We start from the raw sequence: 23151 nt of genomic DNA, 5'->3' as shown, positions 1-23151 counted from the left end.
TTGAACTCAAGTTTAACACAGTTCTGTACAGTATTTGTTTTTTGGTATTGATGTCTGAGCTGCTGCCTGATCATGTACTTCCGGTTCCACATGAGATGTGTGGTTGACTGCTCAGTTCATAACTCTGGTGTTTGTAACTCTTAAGTTCTACAGTATGAGTAATCCCATTAACCTCAATGGACATACTCATGGTAGTAAAGTTAAGCACACACACATAGACATTTACAAGATCAGGGCTGTGAGCAGTTTTATTTTAATTTTAGTGGAACTACTAATTTAAGCAAAATGAAGCATGCACCCAAGTGTTTGCAGGATTGGGACCATTGTAAGGTAATCTTAAAATCCAAACACAAAACTATTTTTATTTTTAATTCCATTAAAGCAATTTTGTAAATACTAGCTTTTGTAAATATTTTTAATTATTTTTTCCGTACCTAAATTGAGGGCCTAACTTATCAGCCAATATCCTCTTAACCAATGGCAAAATAATAACTAAAAAGGAAAATGTTTACATAAATAAAGAAAACTCCCTTGCTGCTCCTTCCATGAGCTTAGCAAGGGAGCACAGGGCCAGGGGAAGATGATTACACAGTCAGGTAGAGGGGAGGGACAACTTGGACTCTGAGTGTGTCTCCCCCAATCACGGCCAGTGCAAGGATGTTTCGCGCCCTAGGGGAAACTTTCACCTTGCACCCTCCCCACCCTGCCCTGACCCCCCCCACCCCCCCGTGGCAGCTCCCCACCCTTTGCCCTGAGGCACCCCCTCACCCCAGCTCACCCCTGCTCCGTCTCCACCCCAAGCACACCATCGCTGCTTCACTTCTCCCGCTTCCCAGGATTGCAGCGCCAATTGCAAGCCTGGGAGGCGGGAGAAGTGAAGCAGCCACTGCATGCTTGAGGAGGAGGCAGGGCAGGGGTGAGCTGGGGCAGAGTTCCCCTGCATGCCGCCCTCCCCCCCCTTGCTGCAGGCAGCCCTCCCCGTGCTTTCCTGCCCCAGCTCCCTCCGCCTAAATGCCGGTGGCGACCGGGGCTGCCGAAGATCCGGCCGCTGCGGTCACTGCCAAAGAAAATGGCACCCCCCCCCCCAATCGTAGCACCCTAGGTGACTGCCTAGGTCACTTAAATGGTTGCACCAGCCCTGCCCCCAATAGCCGGTGTTATTTCTTAAAGTTCCAGCTCCTGGAGTCATGGGATCCCGTGAGCGCTCCGTCCCATGAGCGCCCAGGCAGCACACGCCGGGAGGAAGGCGCCCTGCTGCCCGTCCGCTTCTCCCAGCCCCGCCCTGCGGCCCCGGGACTACATCTCCCAGCAGTCCTTGCGCTTCCCGCCGGGTGCGTGCGAAGTTGCGTCTCCAATCCTGCTTCCCTCAGGTGTGTCGCGCGGGGCGGCCCAAGATGGCGGCGCGCTGGAGCAGCGAGAATGTGGTGGTGGAGTTCCGGGACTCGCAGGTAACGAGCCCCCGCAGCCTGGGGGAGAGCGCATGCGCCACGCCCCTCGCCGTCTGGTGTGTGCGGGGACCTCCCTGCTGCTCTCCGGGGGCAGGGGCCCGCTCCTCCAGCCTCCCTGCCTGGGGCCCCGCCAGGGCTGGGCTCGCCCGGCCTGTGTGTGTCCCGCACCGGGTGGGCCGGGCTGCTGGTCCATAGGCTCCCTCGCACCTTACCCCGGGAGGGAGCTCTCCTGCGACAAAGTAAATCCGCCCCCAGCCGGGCCGGGGGTGTCTCCCCCCGCTGGAGTGCTGTCTGCGCTGACACTTCGTCATTACAACTTCTGGTGTTCGGGGGGGGGGGTGTTTTCACACCCCTGAACAACAACAAGTGTTAACGACAAAAGTGCCAGTGTAGACAAAGCCGGAGCTACCCCCTTGTGCCAAGCTGGAGTAATAAAGAGGGCAGGAGAGCTCTCTCCCGTCAGCTTAGAGCATCTTCACCAGACGTGCTACAGTGGCACAGCTCCATCAGTGCCCTTGTAGCGCTCCTAGCGTAGACTAGGGCCCGGTCTGCACTGGGGGCAGGGGAATCGATCTAAGGTACGTCGACTTCAGCTATGCTGTTCTCCTAGCTGAAGTTGCGTATCTTAAATCGAATTAAAATTACTTTGCGTCCTCGCAGCGCTGGATTGATGGCCACGGCTCCCCCGTCAACTTTGCTTCTGCCTCTCGCACTGCTGGAGTTCAGCAGTCGAGAGGAGAGTGATCGGGGATTGATTCATCGTGTCTACACTGCACGCCATAAATCAATCGCCGATAGATGGATCGCTACCCGCTGATCCGGCTGGTGGTGTAGATGTACCCTAGCTCATAGAAATGCGAAAGTGGAAAGGGACCACATTAGGTCATCAAGTCTAGCCCCCTGCACTGAGGCAGGACCAAATAAATCAACACCATAGCTGACCGTTTTATCCAATCTGTTCTTAAAAATGTCCAATGACAGAGATTCCACAGCCTCTCCAGTTAATTTGGTCCAACGTTTAACTACCCTGACCGTTAAGAACTTTTTCCTAATGTTTAACTAAATCTCCCTTGCTGCAATTCAAGCCCATTACTTCTTGTTCCAGCCTCAGTGGCTAAAGAGAACAATTTCTCACCCTCCTCTTTATATCAACCTTTTATATAGTTGAAGGCTGTCGTCATGTCCCTGCTCAGTCATCTCTATTCCAAACTAACAAACCCAGGATTTTCACTCTTTCCTTGTTAAGTCATGTTTCTAGACCTTTAAACGTTTTTCTAGCTCTCCTCTGGATGTTTTCTGATGTGTCCACATCTTTCTTGAAGTGTGGTGTCCACAACTGAACACAATACTCCAGCTGAGCCCTTATCAGGGCTGCCTAGAATGGAGTAATTGCTACTTGTGTCTTGCTTACAACACTTCTGCTAATACATCCCAGAACAATCACTTTGTTTGTAGTAGTGTTACATTGTTGACTCTCATTCAGCTCCTTTTCTGCAATATTGCTTCCTAGAGAGACAAGATGGGCGAGGTAATTTTTTTTTTTAGTGGACCAACTTCTGTTGTGAGAGAGGCAAACTTTCAAACTACACAGGGCTTTTCAAGAGCTCTCTCTCACCAACAAAAGTTGGTCCAATGAAAGCTATTACCTCATCTAGCTTGTCTCTCTAATATCTTCGGACCAACATGGCTACAACACAGCATACTCCTTCCTAGGCAGTCATTTCCCATTTTGTATTTGTGCAATTGACTATTTCTTCCTAAATGAAGTACTTTGTCTGTGTCCTTATTGAATCTAATCTTATTTATTTCAGACCATTTTTCCAGTTTGTCAAGATCATTTTAAATTCCAGTCTTGCCCTCCAAAGTGCTTGCAACCCCTCTCAGCTTGGTATTGTGGACAAACTTTATAAGTGTACTTTTTATGCCATTGTCCAAATTATAATTGAACATATTGAATAAAACTGGACCCAGGACAGATCCCTGTGGGACCCCACTTGATATATCCTTTCAGATCGATTGTGAAACATTGATAATATGCACCCAACTTGTAGTAAGTTCATCTAGTCTATAATTCTCTTTGTATATGAGACAGTAACAAAACCCTTACTGAGGTATAAAATCATACTTCTGTCAATAATTTTTTTACCTGTTATTGTTACAGTTAACAACTGAAATGCCTGTAATTAAAATATTAGAGAGAGATTTCTCTTTTTTGATACTTGCTATATAGTCTTGTTCAGGATTTCCTTTGAAATGACAGTCATTTCCCTCTGTTGTTTGTGTGTGGCCTTCAAGCAGCAATAGGGAGCGATAAATATATTTAAAAAATAAAATGTAACTGCTTAGATTGGCAGGGATACTCAGTAGCAGGTGTGTTATTAGAAACTACTTTTAATTCAGTTGTAGAAACCTTTTAAAGTTCCAGAGGGGTAGCCGTATTAGTCTGGATCTGTAAAAGCAGCAAAGAATCCTGTGGCACCTTATAGACTAACAGACGTTTTGGAGCATGCATCTGACGAAATGGGTATTCACCCACGAAAGCTCATGCTCCAAAACGTCTGTTAGTCTATAAGGTGCCACAGGATTCTTCGCTGCTTTTAAAGTTGACTATCCCTTTAACTTTTTCAAAACCAGTTCTTATTAAAGTCAAGTTGAATAAAAAGGTGAACAGTAAATTGTGTTCCCCAAGTACTTTTAGCTATGTTACTTTGTTTACAACATATATTTTTGAATTTGTTGGTGTCTCTTTAATCCAGGATTTGGGCAAGATCCCAGAGTTAATCCTATTTTTTGTTTTAGAAATGCCCTGGAATCGTTTATGACCATAAGTGTTCAAGGCCTTGGTTTTATGTTTTCTTCCAAACTGCCAGAAAAGACGTATTTGTGTCTGTGACGGTGCTGTCTGTGGGAGCCAGCTGAGGTCACTAAATTAGGGTGAACTGCAGACAAACCCCAGAAGCTGGTGTTTATTCCAATACTTAGATTTACCAAGCCAGCACAAACCAGCTTCTGTAGTACCTCACTGGTTACTTAGAAGTTCAAACACCGCAGTTCCCTTAAAGTGCCCAGCCTTAGGCCTCCGCCAAAAGTCCTTTTAGAAATAGTCCATAGGTTATAGTCCAATGTCCATATTCAGGGTGACTCCAGTCAGTGACTGGGGATCTCAATCCTTGTGGCTTAAGGTTTCCCCCTCTTGAAACCCAAAGTAGATCTGAGATGAAATAGGATCTGTCCCAGGGTACTTATACATTTCCAGCAGCCTCTTGACCTGAGAGAATAAGCTTAATCTTCTGTCTCCCAAACATCCTGGCAATTAGCACATGGTAATTTATCCATTAAACAGTTCAGATACAGGTTACCACAACCTTCACAGAGACATAGAGACAATAATACTGTTTCACTCAAGTGTCTTCCTAAATGTTAATATTCCTTTTTTGATCTTTGAATCAAAGCTATAGCAATAGACAAGACTTGTTTGCTTACATTCCAAGACCTGAGCATACACCTACCCTTCTACCTCTAACAATGCAGACTTGCATTTCAAAGCTCTATTCATTTACATATTTTCCTAACAAGTGTCTAAAGTTTGACCCCGGGGCAGGTCAGTCGGTGAGGTAATTAACTCTTTCTGGCCCTGTCACCTTTCAATAAGGTCGTATATTACACTCATAAAATCACAGTGTCATTTCCCCCTTCTTACAACATGCTTAACCTAGGTTTATTTTTTAGCTCTAGACTCACCTGCCTATCCCCTTTACTTACCTGCCAGGTGAGTGGCTGACTCTGTCCAAGTATTTTCTGTTTCTTTCTCCTGAAATGAATTTTGGCAATCTGGACAGTTGCTGCTGGTTTCAGTGTTAGTGACCATCACAGCAACAACCCTTGCAAGGTGATGGGGATTTAAGCATGCCTGCAATCTGTAAAAGCAATTCATGGTGAATGGAAATGAATGACCAAGTTGATATGTAGAAACCTGGCTGCTTTCCTCTCCTGCCTGTCTATTGCATTTGAGGTTCCTTTAATAAAATAGCAGAAAGATCTCTGGCAATAATCATGGTAGGAAATCCTCTTAGCTTCATTTCCTTGAAATCCTTGTGTGACACTGTAGTGACTATCAAATATCTGAACATTCAAAGCAGCTCTGGGCCTGCTAAGCAATATATTTTTTAAAAATCATAACCTCTATTGCCAAGAAAAGGAGCATTTTAAACTCAAGTTTGGTGCTAAGCGTCCCATGTTTTGCTGAATTCATACAGTGCATACACTTAATCAATTGAGAATAACTTTTTTATTGTTTTTGCTCAAATGCTGATCATATATTTATTCCTCTTATTAAAGTGACTATACCAGGAGTTCTAGTTTTCTTTTCTCCAGTTTAATCATCTAAAATCTGATGTGCAAATTATATCTTGTTCATATAGCGATGACCCATTTAAAACATTTGGGGAACAGATCCATGTCTAACATGCCAATTTACTGTTTTTGTTACCACTTGGGTTGCTGGGGAAAACAACATTTACATTATTTTCTATGGCGGTTTATTTCTAATCTACGTCGTTCAGTTGGGTTTGATTGCAAGAAAATTGGGGGCCCTCTTTTCAAGAAAACAATAAGGCAAGATTATATTTTGGAAGCTGCTGCTTATAGTGAAACCCTGTTACAAGTGCATCCAAATGTAGATGTTTTAAAATATACTAAATAAGGAAACATGCTTAAAAAAAGCATGAGCAATTGCAACAACAGTTGAACACAGTAGCTCTGTCTGTTACAGTTCAAGGCACTGCACCTGTATTCTCCCTCTGGTCCAGCAAGAGTTCCCACTTTTAACTTCTAGCTCCACAGCAGTCACCTCTTTTGGGTGGAGACTCGTGCCTCTCTCTCTTCTGAGCTGGGTATTTCCAGGCAGCCTACACTGTGAATTCCCCAGTAGAGCCAGGCTGCCTAAGCAGGGCCTGCTTTACTCTTTGTCTCAGAGACAGAAAACAGTGTAATTACCACAGTTAAGTTACCCCACAGCTCTTTCTAAGCAAGCACATTTACTCTTACGGTAAAAGGATTACAGAGAAAGCATACTAACACAATAAAAGAGCCCATACTACACATGCCAATAAGCATACCAGAGAGCACCCCAATTCCAACAAGGGGTCTGGCCAGTAAACAGTCCTTTAAACCCCACCAGCAGGGCCGGTGCAACCATTTAAGTGACCTAGGCGGTCACCTAGGGCGCTTGGATTTGGGGGGCGCCATTTTCTTCAGCAGCGACCGCGGCAGCTGGATCTTCGGTCGCCCTGGTCACTACCGGCATTTAGGTGGAGGGAGCTGGGGCAGGGGAGGGCCGCCTGTAGCAAGTAAGGGGGGGAGGCAGCACGCAGGGTAACTCCCCACCCCAGCTGCCCCCTGCTCCGCCTCCTCCCCGAGCACACTGTGGCTGCTTCACTTCTTCCGCCTCCCAGGCTTGCGGTGCCGAAGCTGATTGGCGCCACAAGCCTGGGAAGCGGGAGAAGTGAAGCAGCCACAGCGTGCTCAGAGAAGAGGCAGGGCAGGGGTGAGCTGCCAATCAGCTTAGGTGCCGCAAGCCTGGGAGGCGGAGAAGTGAAGCAGCGACGGCATGTTCGGGGAGGAGGCGGAGCAGGGGTGAGCTGGGGCTGGGGGAGTGCCTCAGGGCGGGGGAGCTGCCGCTGGGGGGCGCCTCAGGGTGGGGGCTCAGGGACGGGGGAGGGCGTAAGGTGGAAGTTTCACCTAGGGCACGAAACATCCTTGCACCAGCCCTGCCCACCAGGGATTATTTCTGTGGTTACAAATTCATAACCCTTTTTGCTCAGAACAAGGTGACCCTTTTCAAGAAAGGACTGCCCCTTCCCCACTTAGACAGATGGTCCTGTCCATTTGTAGGATCAGAAAGAAGGCCCTGAGTCTGTTTTAACTCAGGCTGTTTAACCAGAAGTCCTTTCTTTGTCTGTTGGTCTATGGAGAATCCAGTTTGAGCCTGTATATGCAAGCCTCCCCATGGATACTGCTCTGGAGGTGTTACAGAGGGAGTGAATTTGTCTAACCAGCCTTCCTGTTCTTAGCTCCTGTTAGAACTGTGATGCCTCTCCCCCATGGAATTACATGCAGTCTGTGGCCGCAATGACAGACCAACTTAATTCAGTCAGGTTTGTGCAGGATATTGCAGGAAATTACCATCTGTCACGCTACTTCTTTAGGAACAAATGTGTTGAGTTAATACATTTTCACTGTAATGAATCCAGCCTACAACCTTCTCTGTTTTATGTCTTGCATTCCTCCATCTCTTCCTCTAATCAAAATATTAATGAGATCAAGTTTTGAGAAATGAACATGAGCCACGGTGAAGAATTGCTTCCAGAGAATTGATAAAGAGATGGAGACGTTCACCTCTAGCTCACTTGTTCAGATCTGGTCCAGATCAGGAGAAATCAAATCTTACCACTTGACAGTTTATGTGAAATGAGTCAAGTGTCTCAGTCCTCTTCCTTGCAGTTAGATTTCAACGTGATAGTTGTCAATCTTACTAGAGAAGCTGAGGATTAAAAAGGCTATGGAGGCTGAACCTACTTCCTTTCTCCTAGAGCTGTTTCTTGCAGGTCAGCTGCAAGGCCCACTGGTGGATTTAGGAACTGGCACTGCCTGTTCTAGAAGTAGAGGACTTCAGTTCCCATGGCTGGTAGGCTGGCACCTTTCACTAACACCGAACACACTCATATGTTTGGGTTTGGTTCTTTGTGGAGAAGGCTAATTGAGAGCTCTGATTGCAGCATACGGTAAAACACTAATACTCCCTAGCTCTTACAAAGCACTTCTCAGCAGTAGATCTCCAAGTGTTTTCAAAGGCAGTCCTCAGTATCATTATCCCCATTTTACAGCTGGAGAAGCCGAGGTTCACGGAGTGAAGTGATTTTCTGGGTTCACCCTACAGACCATTCACAGCCTGCATCTCACCCATGTTCTATCCACACTGCCTCTGTAACATGAACATTACACAGATGGCTAAAGAGCAGCCAGCCAAATAACACTCAGTACTTACAGCCCATAGTGCTCCTCAATGCAGCCAACCTAATGTTTAATACCAAAGCATTACTTGTGGAAACTCCAGGTCCCAGCCTACAATACTGTATCTCTTAGCAGAAGGCCGAATGGCTGATTAAAACCTGGAGTGTCTACAGGTTACATCTCCTCACTGAAACTGAAGGAGGTTGTACTCTGTGCTCTTTGATCCAAATGGATGTGGCCCATAGGTTCTTGGCAAGCCGTCAGCGCAGCCCAAAGGTGGGTTAAAATAAGCTTATGTCTGATTAGCTGTCAGTGTGCAAGACAGTGAGCTATGCTAAACAAGTAACTGGTCTCTGCCCTCCAAGAGCTTACAATCTAAAGATAGTGCCACCATGGAAAACCAAGTCTGTCTGCTTCCTGCAAAGTGGAAAGCAATAGTTATGGTACACCCAAAAGCAGATAGCATTCTGGAGTATGAGAAGGTGTTTCTGAAGGTAGAAGAGCAGTAAACCAAAATTAATTACCTAATGTAGATGTTTGGGAGGGTGGGGGATGCTGCCTGTGCTAGTGACTCAGCATTCCTTTCCAACATCCAGTGGTTCGAACATACCTGTCCAAATAAGTGTTAATGCTAATTGCAGCAATTACAGGTAACCTGAGAATTTAGTCTAGAGGAAATCTGTCTTCGTTTTGCTCAGAGCTGCATTCTGAAAGGTCATGTTCTGAAGAAGCACTTCTTGGCATGCAAAACCTCTGCAACGAATTGGATAGTGAAATTTTTACACCCAGATTTGAGCCTGTAATGCTGGAATGGCCATCTTGCTACCAGGTGACCTCTTTTGTGACACTGACAGAATGGTTGCCCAGCATGTGAGACTGTATCCTGGTGCTTCGTCCTGTTCTCAGCAGGAATTAAGTTTTATGGCATTGACATTTGTCCTAACAACGCTTACTCACTGTCTACAAATGCAGTATACCAATACATAAAGCATTAATTACAATTAATTACATGAACGGTTATGAAATTGCAAAGTGCTTTTTGAAACAGGAAAACAGCTGACTAAACCTATTTTAAAAACCTTTATATAAGATGACTTGAGCTTTGAATTATTGGCTTTCTCCCATCTCCTGGGAAAGATGGAAAAAATACCAAGAGCATAAGGTTGCTCCACTCTAGCCGTATTAAATACCTGACAGTTGACTAGTTCTTCATTAGACCAAAAGTGCTCAGGTCAATAATGGCTTCAGCTATTTTCCTCTTCATTTTTCATAAAAGTAGCTATTCTAACTATTGTGATAGAGATGGCAATTTCCTGCTATATCCTAGGGAGACCTTACTAATTAAGTTTAAGTATCTTTGGAGTCCATTGTATTAAATGGACGGTTCGTATAATATTGTGGGTTGGCATTACATGTAACCGGTTGAGAGGGGAGGTGTGACAAATGTGAGACCTAACTTTTCAAAGGACTATCTTGAACTATGTGTCAGACAAAAATGGGCTTTTGTAACAAAAGTGTCAAGTGGATTTCCTGGGGAGTATCTAGGGCAGGAATGGGCAAACTTTTTGGCCCGAGGGCCAGGTTGGAGAATAGAAGAAATTGTATGGCGAGCCATGAAAGTTCACAAAATTGGGTTTGGGCGGTGGGTGTGGGCTCTGGGGTGGGGCTGGGTATGAGGAGTTTGGGGTGCAGGAGGGTGCTCCGGGCTCGGATCTAGGGAGTTGGAGAGCGGGAGGGGGATCAGGGCAGGGGGTTGGGGCATGGGAAGAGGTTCAGGGGGTACAGGCTCTGAGCAGCACTTACTTCAAGCGGCTCCTGGAAGCAGCAGCATGTCCCTTTTCTGCCTCCTACGCAGAGGCATGGCCAGGCGACTCTGCACGCTGCCCCATCCACAGGCACTGCCCTTGCAGCTCCCATTGGAGCATGTGGGAGCAGAAGCGAGGCTATGTTGCGGCTTCCGGGAGCCGCATGGTTTGGCCTCCAACCCTGCACCCCAGCTGGAGCATTAATTACAACCTGCATCTGGGCTGGAGCGGGGCCAAGTCGTGCAGTGCGGCCCCTGACCCAGTGCCCTAGCGGAGCAGCTCGCGGGTCGACTCAAAACGGGTTGCAGGCCGTAGTTTGCTCACCCCTGATCTAGGGGGCAGTGAATGCAAATTCCTCACCTCTGATTATGCAAGCTAGGTCCTGAGGGGCAGGCCACTGTCTGCTGATTACCTGTTACATGAGGCCAAGATCAAACTATTCATGGTGGTTCTTGATTCTGAATCTGTGCCAGTTATAAACCTGTAACCATGGGGAAAACCCAGTTATGAGATTTGAAGGACAGACACCTACCAGAGCCCTTGTTGGAGTTGGGGATGACCTCTGATGAGATTTTTAGCTTGCAAGTAGGTTCCTTTAGTCTTTTAATATGTTTTCTCTGTAATGCTTTCACCTGAAGAATAAAGATGCTTGCTTATAAAGAGCTGGGTGGTAACTTATAACTGCAGGCTGTCCACAGGGCATAGCCTCTGGAGAGAAAGGAAAGCACAGATGCTGGTCTTAAGCAGACTGGCTTGCTGGGAATATCAGAGTGTAGGCACAAAACTGTGCAGCCTTTAAAGAAGAAGGGGAAGTAATACAGATCTCTACCCAAGAGAGGTGATGGCTGAGGAGCTGGGAACTTAGAGTGGGTGCCCTTGAGAGACCACTCAGGGGAATACAGGTATAGTTGCCCTGAAGTGTGTCAGAAATATGGCAAATCCTCCTTCCCTTTGCTACGTTGCTGTAAATGTAATAACCCACTTTGTACTAGTAAGTCTGTTTGCAGTTCTTAACTGGAGTCCAGGAGTGTAGCTTTAGCCCTTACTATCTAGGGTCCTAAATAAGGGAGTAGTTTTAAATTCTTCACTGCAGGGTTTGGAGAAATGTATGAAACCCCCTACTAGCCAGAACAGAACAATACCAACACTAGAAAAATGTAGAGAGGGCAGCCAGCATTACCCTGCTCATAGGTTTTGCAAGCCAGGCAACAGAGTAAAACTGACATATATTTATTCTTTTTTCTGCTGCCCAGTAAGTAGCTGTGAAGCTGATCAGAGTCTTGTTAATTTCATGCTGATACTGCTTAACAAAGCTCTGATCAGCAGTAGAAGTACACCTCTACGCCGAGATAATGCGGTCCTCCGGAGCCAAAAAATCTTACCACACTATAGGTGAGACTGCGTTATATTGAACTTGCTTTGGTTCCCCACTCCTTGTCCCCTGACTGCCCCCTACCCAGCCCCCCTATCCACACCCCCAGCCCCCTGACAGGCACTCACCAGCAGAGGTGGGAAGTGGAGCAGCCTGGCCCCAGCCCGCTCCACTCTGCCATCTCCCAGCCTCAGTGCTCAGCTTCTCGTTGCCGGTGAGTGCGGGGAGGTTGGGGAAAGGACGCCCCCCGCAGTCACCTGCAGCGGGAAGCAGAGCGACACGGCCCCAGCTCACTCCCTTTCCTTGCCCCGGCCCCAGCCATGTTGCTAGGAGTGGACGGGGGGCGGGGAAGGTCCCACACTCACCTGCAGCGGGAAGCAGAGCGACACGGCCCCAGCTCACTCCGCTTTCCTTGCCCCGGCCCCAGCCATGTTGCTAGGAGTGGACGGGGGGCGGGGAAGGTCCCACACTCACCTGCAGCGGGAAGCAGAGCGACACGGCCCCAGCTCACTCCGCTTTCCTTGGCCCGGCCCCAGCCATGTTGCTAGGAGGGGACGCGGGGCGGGGAAGGTCCCACACTCACCTGCAGTGGGAAGCGGAGCAGCCCAGCCAGCCAGCTCCACTCTGCCAGTTCCCAGCCGCGGCGCTCCACTTCCTGCCGCAGGTGAGTACAGGGGGCGTCCTTTCCCCATCCTCCCTGCACTCACCTGCGGTGGAGGAAGTGGAACAGCCTGGCTCCAGCCCACTCCACTCCACCAACTCCCAGCCGCGGCGCTCCACTTCCCACCACAGGGGAGTACAGGGGGCATCCTTTCCTCAACCTCCCCGCATTCACTGGCGGCGGGAAGTGGAGTGCCCCGGCTGCAACTGACTCGCTGATCAGTGAAAGCACTGCTTTATCGTGTTGTGTGCGAACCCGTTTACATCGGGTCGCGTTATATCGGGATAGAGGTGTACTGGAGCTATCTAGCTGTCTGCAGACTTAGGCTGATGGCACTACATTGCTTTACAGTCAGGTCATATTCAGAAGCTTATCTTTGCAACCATGAGAGCTAGAAGTTTTTTTAATTACATCTAAATTATATGTAAATTGATGGCTTAGGCCCTTGGCTTTCCAGATAAAGCTTCCCACGCACCGTTAGCACATAGATGTCAATTTTTCAAAACCTGCCTAGTTTTCTCTTCCTGCAGAATCTTATCTGCCAATCTTTCTGTCTCAATCTCCTGGAGGGACTTTGGGGTCTCTTAGTTTCCATCAATAGGAAAGTCCAACATAAAGAAGACTCTGATATATCTTAGCCATCTTCCATTTGTGCATGTCTGGCCTACTGAAGTGGTCACACTTTACACATGTACAGGATTGTAAAAGAGGTCCCTGGAGTAAAAGCAGGATTAAGATGTTTTTAAAAGCTTCTTCACAACAGGAATAGAACCACATTAATAATAATCATTATAGAACAGTGATTAAAAGGTTTCATCTGTGGTTGCAGAGTTAAGGGAAATGAAGTAAACTCTCAGTGCTTGCAGCTGTGTCTGTCATATCTGTTCTTCAACCTACACTACCTTCAACCTTCAGATCAGCTCCGCATCCCAGATTCTGTAATTTGTGGGGGAAGATAATTCTTCTATCTCTGATGTCAGTCAAGCTTTGCTTCTACCCTACCAGCTTGGGCCTTCTTGAAGATAAGCGGGCAGGCTTTACTTCAGGATTTCAATCTTGCACATAGTTTTGTTTGACTAGAAACTTAAACTGATGGGTGTAATTTAGTTTTTTCTCTTTGACAGGCAACTGCTATGTCAGTGGATTGTCTTGGACAGCATGCAGTGCTCTCTGGGTGAGTGTGACACTCTCCAATAGACATTTGTGGAAATCTCTTTCAGAAGTCAAATCAGAGGCCTTCAGGGTGATCTTGATTGAAAAACTGATGTAATGTTGGAGGAGGGTGAAACTGAATTATATTCAGAGCTTTCTGGGTCACGTTTCCAACATGATGGAGAGATAAGAGACAGAAATGTTAACTCAAACACTGCTGCTGTTTCTGCAGTGAATGCTTTCCTGATGACACCAGTGGAGTCTTTGGAGTGTCACTTAACTAGTATGGCCATCTGGAATTCTATTTGAAGTACAGATCACTCATGGTTTTCTTTAGAATCATAAATTCATAGAATCATAGAATATCAAGTTTGGAAGGGACCTCAGGAGGTCATCTAGTCCAACCCTCTGCTCAAAGCAGGGCCAATCTCCAGACAGATTTTTACCCCAGTTCTCTAAATGGCTCCCTCAAGGATTGAACTCATAACCCTGGGTTTAGCAGGCCAATGCTCAAACCACTGAGCTGTCCTTCCCCCCAATTGATTCATAGGCTCTTAAATTATGCAAGTGGGTGGGAGATCCTTTATTTTGCTGTCAATTCCTCTTCCAGGTAAATCCATGCAGTATGGTCAGCTACTAAATTAATGCCTCAATTTATCCTACCAAAGCTTTTCAAAGCCCATCTCCCTGACCCCACTCCCTACCCCACATTTCCTTTTGTATAGGACCCTGGTGTATCACTTCCTTGTGTGGCAAGGTGTGTGTGAGGAACTGGAGGGAGTGATCTGAGAGCACCTGACCCCTATTTACATTGGCCCTTGCCTTCTCTGTCTCTGGATCCTGAAGGGAAACGTGAGAGAAAAGTAGAAGTGTCTCTCTTATAAATTAGAACCTAGTTTGAGCAACCCTTGGGCTCTGACATTCCCCTGAGTGTACACCACAGAATCAGGCCTCCAACAAATGAATTATGTATTTGAAAAGTGCAAACCACTGTGCTTACGTGCTGGAGCACCGTCACCAAGATATGGAGGGACTAGTTAGGTTATACCAGGCCCAGAGGAGGTCAGGACAAGGATGGGGAGCAGCTACAATCATGGTCCTCTAGTGATGTGTGATGGCATAACCCTGCAGAATGCATGCCTGGCCCTGCAGTTCCGGTTGTTGAAACCCTCTGGATTGGCATGGCATGTTAGCAGGTGCCATAGATACTAGACTTTCGAGGCACCTGCTCCCTTTAGCACTGTGACTCTGAAGCCTCCTGAGTGGCCGCTCGAGATGCATGTACTTTGCTCCCTCCTGTCACATTACTGTGAGCTGATAACTAATGGCCATGTGCTAATGGAACATTACCAGCCATTAGCATGTTCTTTTCAAAATGAAAGATGTGGCTGCAGCTGTCTGGCTGACTCCATGGTTGTGCTCAATGGTCGTTCCTCCCTCTACTGCTCCTGTCTCTTAGATACCCATCTCCCATCCCCAAGCCTGCCTGTTCCTTGCAATCACTCCCCTCAGTGCCACTTTGTCCACAGCAGTGTCTGATTTGAACAGGAACAGCAGACCGGGCAGCCAGTGTAGGTCTAACTGGATACCATTCCCACTTGCACCTTTTGATTTGCACATGTCAGTAACATAGCTAGCTTGCCTGGGTTTATAATGGCTTAGGGGGCAGCCCTGCAATTTTGAAAATCTGCTGTGTGCGCCATGCCCACAGTTGAGCCCATTCCCAAGCCTCTGTCTGCCAGCATGCCCAGCACCCTTTGAAAACCCTGCACATGTCTGTCTCCCACACGTAAGAGAGGCTCAGCAGCCTTATGCTTCTGAGAATGTAGCCTGAGATGATTTTAAAAGGCTTGGTTTGCAAAGGAAACCCAGCTGTCTTCCTGTTCCTCCTCTTGGCAGTGCTATCAGAGCACCCAGAACAGCTGCCTGCTTACTATATATCTGACCCTTGTGTGGTCAGTAATAAGTAATTCAGGACATTCCAGCACCAGCCTTTTGTAGAAGTAACTTTAGCAGTCCTGTTATCCTCTTATATTTTCTCTCTCTCCTTGGATCCTCTCTAACTTATCACTGTCCCCCATCTGATCCTTTCTACACTTTTGACTTCACACACTTCACAAAAGGGGATTGAGGGAATTCAGCATTTGCAGGAGTAACTTTTATTTCTGCTTTATCAAATGCTTCTCTCTTTTTTTTTGCATCGTAGACAGATTGTTAGCTCAGCTTGGTTTCAGGCCAGTCGTGATAATGCAGGCTCTTTGTGTGTATGTGCCTTGTAGCCGTCGTTTCCTCTACATAGTTAACCTGGACATGCCGACCGAAGGTCACCGCAAGATCTCCCGTCAGAGCAAATGGGACATTGGGGCTGTGCAGTGGAACCCACATGACAGCTATGCACACTACTTTGCAGCTTCGGTGAGCTCACTCTTTAAACACTTACTTCTCCATGAATGCCCTAGTTCTGCAGTTGGATCCTCACAAGTGGAACCTTTGCCTCTTCTGCCACTCCTGAGCCACACTAGCCTTGTAGTGTGGGGTGGGGGAACACTGGCTCCTGAACTGTGGCCCAGCCCCCTGATGTCCCTTCCCCTGAAGCCCCACCCCTATCACTCACCTTTATGCCAGTGAAAAGTTAAAAGTGTTGGGGCCATGCCTCCTGACCCCACTCTGTTCCAGCACCCCTGGCAGGGCTCTATGCAGGCACAAGAGTAGGGTCTATATGCCTAGCTGTGCAAATCATATTGCAAGATCAGGGCTTATGTTTGGTTTATTGCTGGCAAGGTGGTAGTTCTCAGTTACTGGTCAGTGGATGATGATTCTGGATGTCTCTTACTTGTCTTTTCTCAAATAGATCAGGCCCACAAATTATCATTATCCAATAGGGAATGATGGGCTCTGCATTTTCTAACCCTTCCATTTTGTTACATGACTTACAAGTGTGTTAAATTTCTTGCTCTGTATTAGAGTGCAAGAGGGGAGGACTCCTGTCTCAGACTGAGAAAGCGGGACAATCAGCAAGTTATCTTAAATGCCTATACACAAGCAGGAAAACAAGCAGGGAGAACTGGAAGTCCTGGCACGGTCAAGGAACTCTGATGCGATTGAAATAACAGAGACTTGGTGGGATAGCTCACATAACTGGAGTACTGTCATGGATGGATATAAACTGTTCAGGAAGGACAGGCAGGGCAGAAAAGGTGGGGGAGTTGCATTGTATGTAAGAGAGGAGTATGACTGCTCAGAGCTCCAGTATGAAACTGCAGAAAAATCTGAGTGTCTCTGGATTAAGTTTAGAAGTGTGAGCAACAACGGTGATGTGGTGGTGGGAGTCTGCTATAGACCACCAGACCAGGGGGATGAGGTGGACGAGGCTTTCTTCTGGCAACTAGCAGAAGTTACTAGATCACAGGCCATGGTTCTCATGGGAGACTTTAATCACCCTGATATCTGCTGGGAGAGCAATACAGCGGTGCACAGACAATCCAGGAAGTTTTTGGAAAGTGTAGGGGACAATTTCCTAGTGCAAGTGCTGGAGGAACCAGCTAGGCGCAGAGCTCTTCTAGATCTGCTGCTCACAAACTGGGAAGAATTACTAGGGGAAGCAAAAGTGGATGGGAACCTGGGAGGCAGTGACCATGAGATGGTTGAGTTCAGGATCCTGACACAAGGAAGAAAGGAGAGCAGCAGAATACGGAGCCTGGACTTCAGAAAAGCAGACTTTGACTCCTGCAGGGAACTGATGATCAGGATTCCCTGGGAAAATAACATGAGGGGCAAAAGAGTCCAGGAGAGCTGGCTGCATTTTAAAGAATCCTTATTGAGGTTGCAGGAAAAAAACATCCTGATGTGTAGCAAGAATAGTAAATACGGCAGGAGACCAGCTTGGCTTAACAGTGAAATCCTTGCTGATCTTAAACGCAAAAAAGAAGCTTACAAGAAGTGGAAGATTGGACTAGTGACCAGGGAGGAGTATAAAAATATTGCTCAGGCATGCAGGAGTGAAATCAGGAAGGCCAAATCACACTTGGAGTGGCAGCTAGCAAGAGATGTTAAGAGTAACAAGAAGGGTTTCTTCAGGTATGTTAGAAACAAGAAGAAAGTCAAGGAAAGTGTGGGCCCGTTACTGAATGAGGGAGGCAACCTAGTGACAGAGGATGTGGAAAAAGCTAATGTACTCAATGCTTTTTTTGCCTCTGTCTTCACAAACAAGATCAGCTCCCAAACTGCTGCACTGGGCAGCACAGCATGGGGAGGAGGTGACCAGCCCTCTGTGGGGAAAGAAGTGGTTCAGGACTATTTAGAAAAACTGGACGAGCACAAGTCTTAGAATCATAGAATCTCAGGGTTAGAAGGGACCTCAGGAGGTCATCTAGTCCAACTCCCTGCTCAAAGCAGGACCAATTCCCAACTAAATCATCCCAGCCAGGGCTTTGTCAAGCCTGACCTTAAAAACCTCTAAGGAGGGTGCTAAAGGAGTTGGTGGATGTGGTTGCAGAGCCATTGGCCATTATCTTTGAAAACTCATGGCGAACAGGGGAGGTCCCGGATAACGGGAAAAAGGCTAATGTAGTGCCCATCTTTAAAAAAGGGAAGGAGGAGGAGCCGGGGAACTACAGGCCAGTCAGCCTCACCTCATTCCCTGGAAAAATCATTTAGCAGGTCCTCAAGGAATCAATTCTGGCTGGATGAATGGACTATAAGGTGGATAGAAAGCTGGATAGATCGTCGGGCTCAGCAGGTAGTAATCAATGGCTCCATGCAGGGCCGGCTCCAGGGTTTTTACCATCCCAAGCAGCAAAAAAAAAAAAAAAGTCGTGATCTGCAGCTCTACCGCCGCTGCTTCAGTCTTCGGCAGCAATTTGGCAGGTGGTGCTTCGCTCCAAGAGAGACCGAGGGACCCGCTGCCGAAGACCTGGACATGCCACCTCTCACAGTTGGCCACCTCAAGCAACTGCTTGCTGGGCTGGTGCCTGCATCCGGCCCTGCTCCATGTCTAGTTGGCAGCCAGTTTCAAGCGTAGTGCCCCCCCCAAGCGTGAGTTCTGGGGCTGGTTTTGTTCAATATCTTCATTAATGATCTGGAGGATGGCATGGAATGCACTCTCAAAAAGTTTGCAGATGACACTAAACTGGGAGGAGTGGTAGATATGCTGGAGGGTAGGGATAGGATAAAGAGGGATCTAGACAAATTAGAGGATTGGGTCAAAAGAAACCTGATGAGGTTCAACAAGGACAAGTGCAGAGTCCTGCACTGAGGATGGAAGAATCCCATTCACTGTTACAGACTAGGGACCGAATTGCTAGGAAGCAGTTCTGCAGAAAAGGTTGTAGAGGTTACAGTGGACGGGAAGCTGGATATGAGTCAACAGTGTGCCCTTGTTTGGAGCTGGCTGGGAAATAGAGGGACGCCCCGACCAACAGGGCTGTGGACTCCCTGGGGCCCCCAGATGGACCCAACTAAAGGGGGTCCTGTTGTCTGTATCTGCAAGACCTGTTTTGGACTGTGTTCCTGTCGTCTAAATAAACATTCTGTGTTACTGGCTGGCTGAGAGTCATGGTGAATCGCAGAAAACCAGGGGTGCAGGGCCTTGTCTTCCCCACACTCCGTGACAATGGTAGATACACTGGAGGGTAGGAATAGGATACAGAGGGACCTAGACAAATTAGAGAATTGGGTCAAAAGAAACCTGATGAGGTTCAACAAGGACAAGTGCAGAGTCCTGCACTTAGGACGGAAGAATCCCATGCACTGCTACAGACTAGGGACTGAATGGCTAGGCAGTAGTTCTGCAGAAAAGGACCTAGGGGTTACAGTGGACGAGAACCTGGATATGAGTCGACAGTGTGCCCTTGTTGCCAAGAAGGCTAATGGCATTTTGGGCTGTATAAGTAGGGGCACTGCCAGCAGATCGAGAGATGTGATCATTCCCCTCTATTCGACATTGGTGAAGCCTCATCTGGAGTACTGTGTCCAGTTTTGGGCCCCACACTACAGGAAGGATGTGGAAAAATTGGGAAGAGTCTGGCGGAGGGCAACAAAAATGATTAGGGGACTGAAGCACATGACTTATGAGGAGAAGCTGAGGGAACTGGGATTGTTTAGCCTGCAGAAGAGAAGAATGAAGGGGGATTTGATAGCTGCTTTCAACTACCTGAAAGGGGGTTCCAAAGAGGAGGGATCTAGACTGTTCTCAGTGGTGGCAGATGACAGAACAAGGAGTAATGGTCTCAAGTTGCAGTGGGGGAGGTTTAGGTTGGATATTAGGAAAAACTTTTTCACTAGGAGGGTGGTGAAGCACTGGAATGGGTTCCCTAGGGAGGTGGTGGAATCTCCTTCCTTAGAGGTTTTTAAGGTCAGGCTTGACAAAGCCCTGGCTGGGATGATTTAGTTGGGGATTGGTCTTGCTTTGAGCAGGGTGATGGACTAGATACCTCCTGAGGTCCTTCTAACCCTTATATTCTATGATTCTATTTTATTCTTAGCATTGCTGATGGGATGTGGTTCTTGACCAAGCCTGTAAATAAAGTCAGTCAGTATTGGCTCACCTCCATAACAAACACAGGAGGGTGAAAAAAGAGTCGGGGTTTGCAAATGGGCAAAGGACCTAGTTAGTAAGGAATGAATGGTTTTGGTATAAAGAAGTTAATAAGATGGCACATAGACTAAAAAGCAGTAATGTAAAACTAGCAAAGAATCCTGTGGCACCTTATAGACTAACAGACGTTTTGGAGCATGAGCTTTCGTGGGTGAATACCCACTTCCTCAGATACATGTAAAACTGTATCTAAAGAGGGCTGACATGGAGATCCACGCGCACCCTAGCTTCGATTTCCAGCCCTGATCGTTACTGTCTGCACGAACCAGGTCCTGCAGTGATAGAGGCAGTGTGCTGAGCCCCTGCTAAGCTTATCTTCTGCCCCTTTGCAGAGACACACCAGTTGATTGGTCACAGGCTCTGAACAGACATTTTTCCATTCAGCTCTCAAGATGGTGGCTGTGTTGGCCTCATCCATCTCCTGGCATAGTCTTAAATGATCCACCTTGGAGAGCCCAGGGGTTGTTTATTTATTTCTCTGAACAAACTCGTAGTTGGAAGGTTTTCCCATGTTTTGTCGTGCAGTGACTTTCACATTGAAACTAAAGGTGGTTTTAAAATAAAAAATGGAGACGCAGAGGAAGCCTTCTACGTTTGTTGCTCTGACCCATGAGACAAATGACAGGTGTCTTATCAGTGCCTTCAGGCAACTGGCTCTTCCTAAATGGCTTACAAAAAGGTGCCCTTCACTACTGCTTTTGATACTGACAGCCTTTGATGATCATAGGCAATAATACCTGGCAGCCCAAAAGCAATGTTAGTTGCAAGCCAAGGAGGAGGCTTCTTGCCAAATGCAGGCTGAAAAAGGAATTCAGTGTCCTCGCAATGCTGGTTCCGGCAGCAAGACAACTTCCTGGGAATGCTTAGCTAAGCAGCATGAACTTTGCTAACTCCCAGTGAACCAGGGGGTCCCTCCAGGTAGCCTTGCCTTCAGAAGAGCAGTGCTAAAGTTCTAACCCAGCGTCCTCAAGACTCAGAGAATCCTTTTGTTCCCCCATAATAAGCTGCAGTTTGCACCAAGCCTGCCTACAAACAAATTCCATTGTGTTTCAGTGTCTTCCTAATAGGTTTATAGGCATCCTCATTGCTGAAGCAGGTCAGGGAAGGAGTTTGCGTTAGGGCTCATGTGGCGGCATCCCCATCTCCAGGCCAGAGTACCGTCCTCTTTTTCCCTTCTTGTTGGCTGACGTTCCAGTGGCAGTGTGGAAGAAGGCTCTCCACAGGCTAAAACTTACTCTATCTAATTTGGAGGCAGGAATGCTAGAGTCCTTTCCCTTGAAGTCTGTGTAGTGTTCTCAAGACACTTCTGAAGTCTTCAGTGGTTTTCAAGATTCTTTGGAGATAGCGGGTCAGCCCTCTCTAGTGAACTGCACCTTCGGTGGCCCTTTATGGCTGTGCGCAGGGGGTGTGAAACACCACCGCTGACTTGGGAGCGATTCACATTTCATTTGCGTGCTGTAACTGACTGCAGATAGTGCAGGCAGAGAGGAAATCCATCCCAGTTCTTATTTTTTGGCTCCTTCCCACAGGAATCCACACACACATTCTCTCCTTGCGCCTGGCTCTGACTAGAGTCTGGCCTGGGAAAGTTCATGCCCTTCTGTTCCTGGGACCCTGTTATTCCCCTGCCTTCAGGATAGTCAAACATTCCTCCAAGAAGGGGTGAACAGATCCCTCTGAAGCCATTGCTCATACTTGCCCTGAGGAGTGGTTGTTGGGAAGCACTCATGGAGTGTGCAGCTGTCGCTCTCTGGAACTAGGGACTGTACTGCCAGAGATGCCACCTCCTGGCTGACATGTGCCACTGAGGTCCTGAGATACCTGCTGACACATCCTACAAAGAGATGAAGTGGTAACCATGGTGCCCTGACCAAATTCCACTGAGTTACTGGTACTCCACCTCCCCTAAATCCTCTGACGCTTTCAGCTGGCTGTGGGAGTCTCCCTGTTCTAAGCCCACGTATAGCATTGCTGTCACTGTTAAACAGCTGCCGCATTCCATCACAGAGCTGTAGGGTTGCGTTTCAGTGATGGGGAAGTGTTATCCATCTGTAAATACAGAGCTTTGGAATTAATAGTGCTGCATAAATATAGGCTGCCTGTACTCTGCACTCATTATTGTTTCCATCAGGTGTCTGTACTGTTAAAACAAGCAGATAATGAAGATAATTAAATGGCTCAAACTTCTGAAAACTGGGCAGGACAGAGTTGAGCTTGGGTCATGTTCAGTGGACTGCTGCTTATCCACTTGCACTATCCAGCTCCTGGGAAAGGTTGAAGCTAACAATTCTGTTAACTCCTTTGTCCATGCATGCTCCATGTAATCGGTTAGATGCAAGAACAAGCAGAGGACGCTTGCAATGAGCCCTTTTTGAAATAGCATTTAATTTGATTTCCCCCAAAGAGTTGGGGGTGCTGTGGAGAGCCTGGTGTGATGAGCTGAGCCCTGGTTTTATCTCTGTCTGCGAGTAAAAGGAAGGTTGCCAGAATCTGTCAGGATGTGGGTGTACCATGGATTTATATAAGGGCAATAATATATTCTCAGTCTTGTTCTCTATCCCCTTTTTAATGATTCCTAACATCCTGTTTGCTTTTTTGACCGCCTCTGCACACTGCGTGGACGTCTTCAGAGAACTATCCACGATGACTCCAAGATCTTTTTCCTGACTCGTTGTAGCTAAATTAGCCCCCATCATATTGTATGTATAGTTGGGGTTATTTTTCCCAGTGTGCATTACTTTACATTTATCCATATTAAATTTCTTTTGCCATTTTGTTGCCCAATCGCTTAGTTTTGTGAGATCTTTTTGAAGTTCTTCACAGTCTGCTTTGGTCTTAACTGTCTTGAGCTGTTTAGTATCATCTGCAAACTTTGCCACCTCACTGTTTACCCCTTTCTCCAGATCATTTATGAATAAATTGAATAGGATTGGTCCTAGGACTGACCCTGGGGGAACACCACTAGTTACCCCTCTCCATTGTGAGAATTTACCATTAATTCCTACCCTTTGTTCCCTGTGTTTTAACCAGTTCTCAGTCCATTAAAGGACCTTCCCTTTTATCCCATGACAGCTTAATTTACTTAAGAGCCTTTGGTGAAGGACCTT

The 23151-nt window shown here is 47.2% G+C and overlaps 1 protein-coding gene across 5 annotated transcripts in view; it reads left to right on the top strand.

Annotated features, from left to right (window-relative positions):
• The first annotated feature begins 1355 nt into the window (after window positions 1-1355).
• The window catches only part of WDR59 (WD repeat domain 59), an 86677-nt gene continuing 64881 nt past the window's right edge, over window positions 1356-23151 (top strand). For 2 of the 5 annotated variants that reach the window (XM_050922348.1, XM_050922346.1), the window contains exons 1-3: window positions 1362-1448; window positions 13422-13471; window positions 15729-15864. In XM_050922348.1, coding sequence (XP_050778305.1) covers window positions 1395-1448; window positions 13422-13471; window positions 15729-15864 — 240 coding nt within the window. In that variant the 5' untranslated portion in view covers window positions 1362-1394. Of the gene's footprint in view, window positions 1449-11517; window positions 11657-13421; window positions 13472-15728; window positions 15865-23151 lie in introns of those variants that run through there. The other 3 variants (XM_050922347.1, XM_050922349.1, XM_050922350.1) reach the window with 3 other exon arrangements.

Source organism: Gopherus flavomarginatus, chromosome 14, assembly GCF_025201925.1.
Source record: "Gopherus flavomarginatus isolate rGopFla2 chromosome 14, rGopFla2.mat.asm, whole genome shotgun sequence".
Classification (NCBI taxonomy): Eukaryota; Metazoa; Chordata; order Testudines; family Testudinidae; genus Gopherus; species Gopherus flavomarginatus.
Note: the sequence above shows the minus strand (reverse complement) of the source record. Positions and strands in the feature narration are given on the sequence as shown.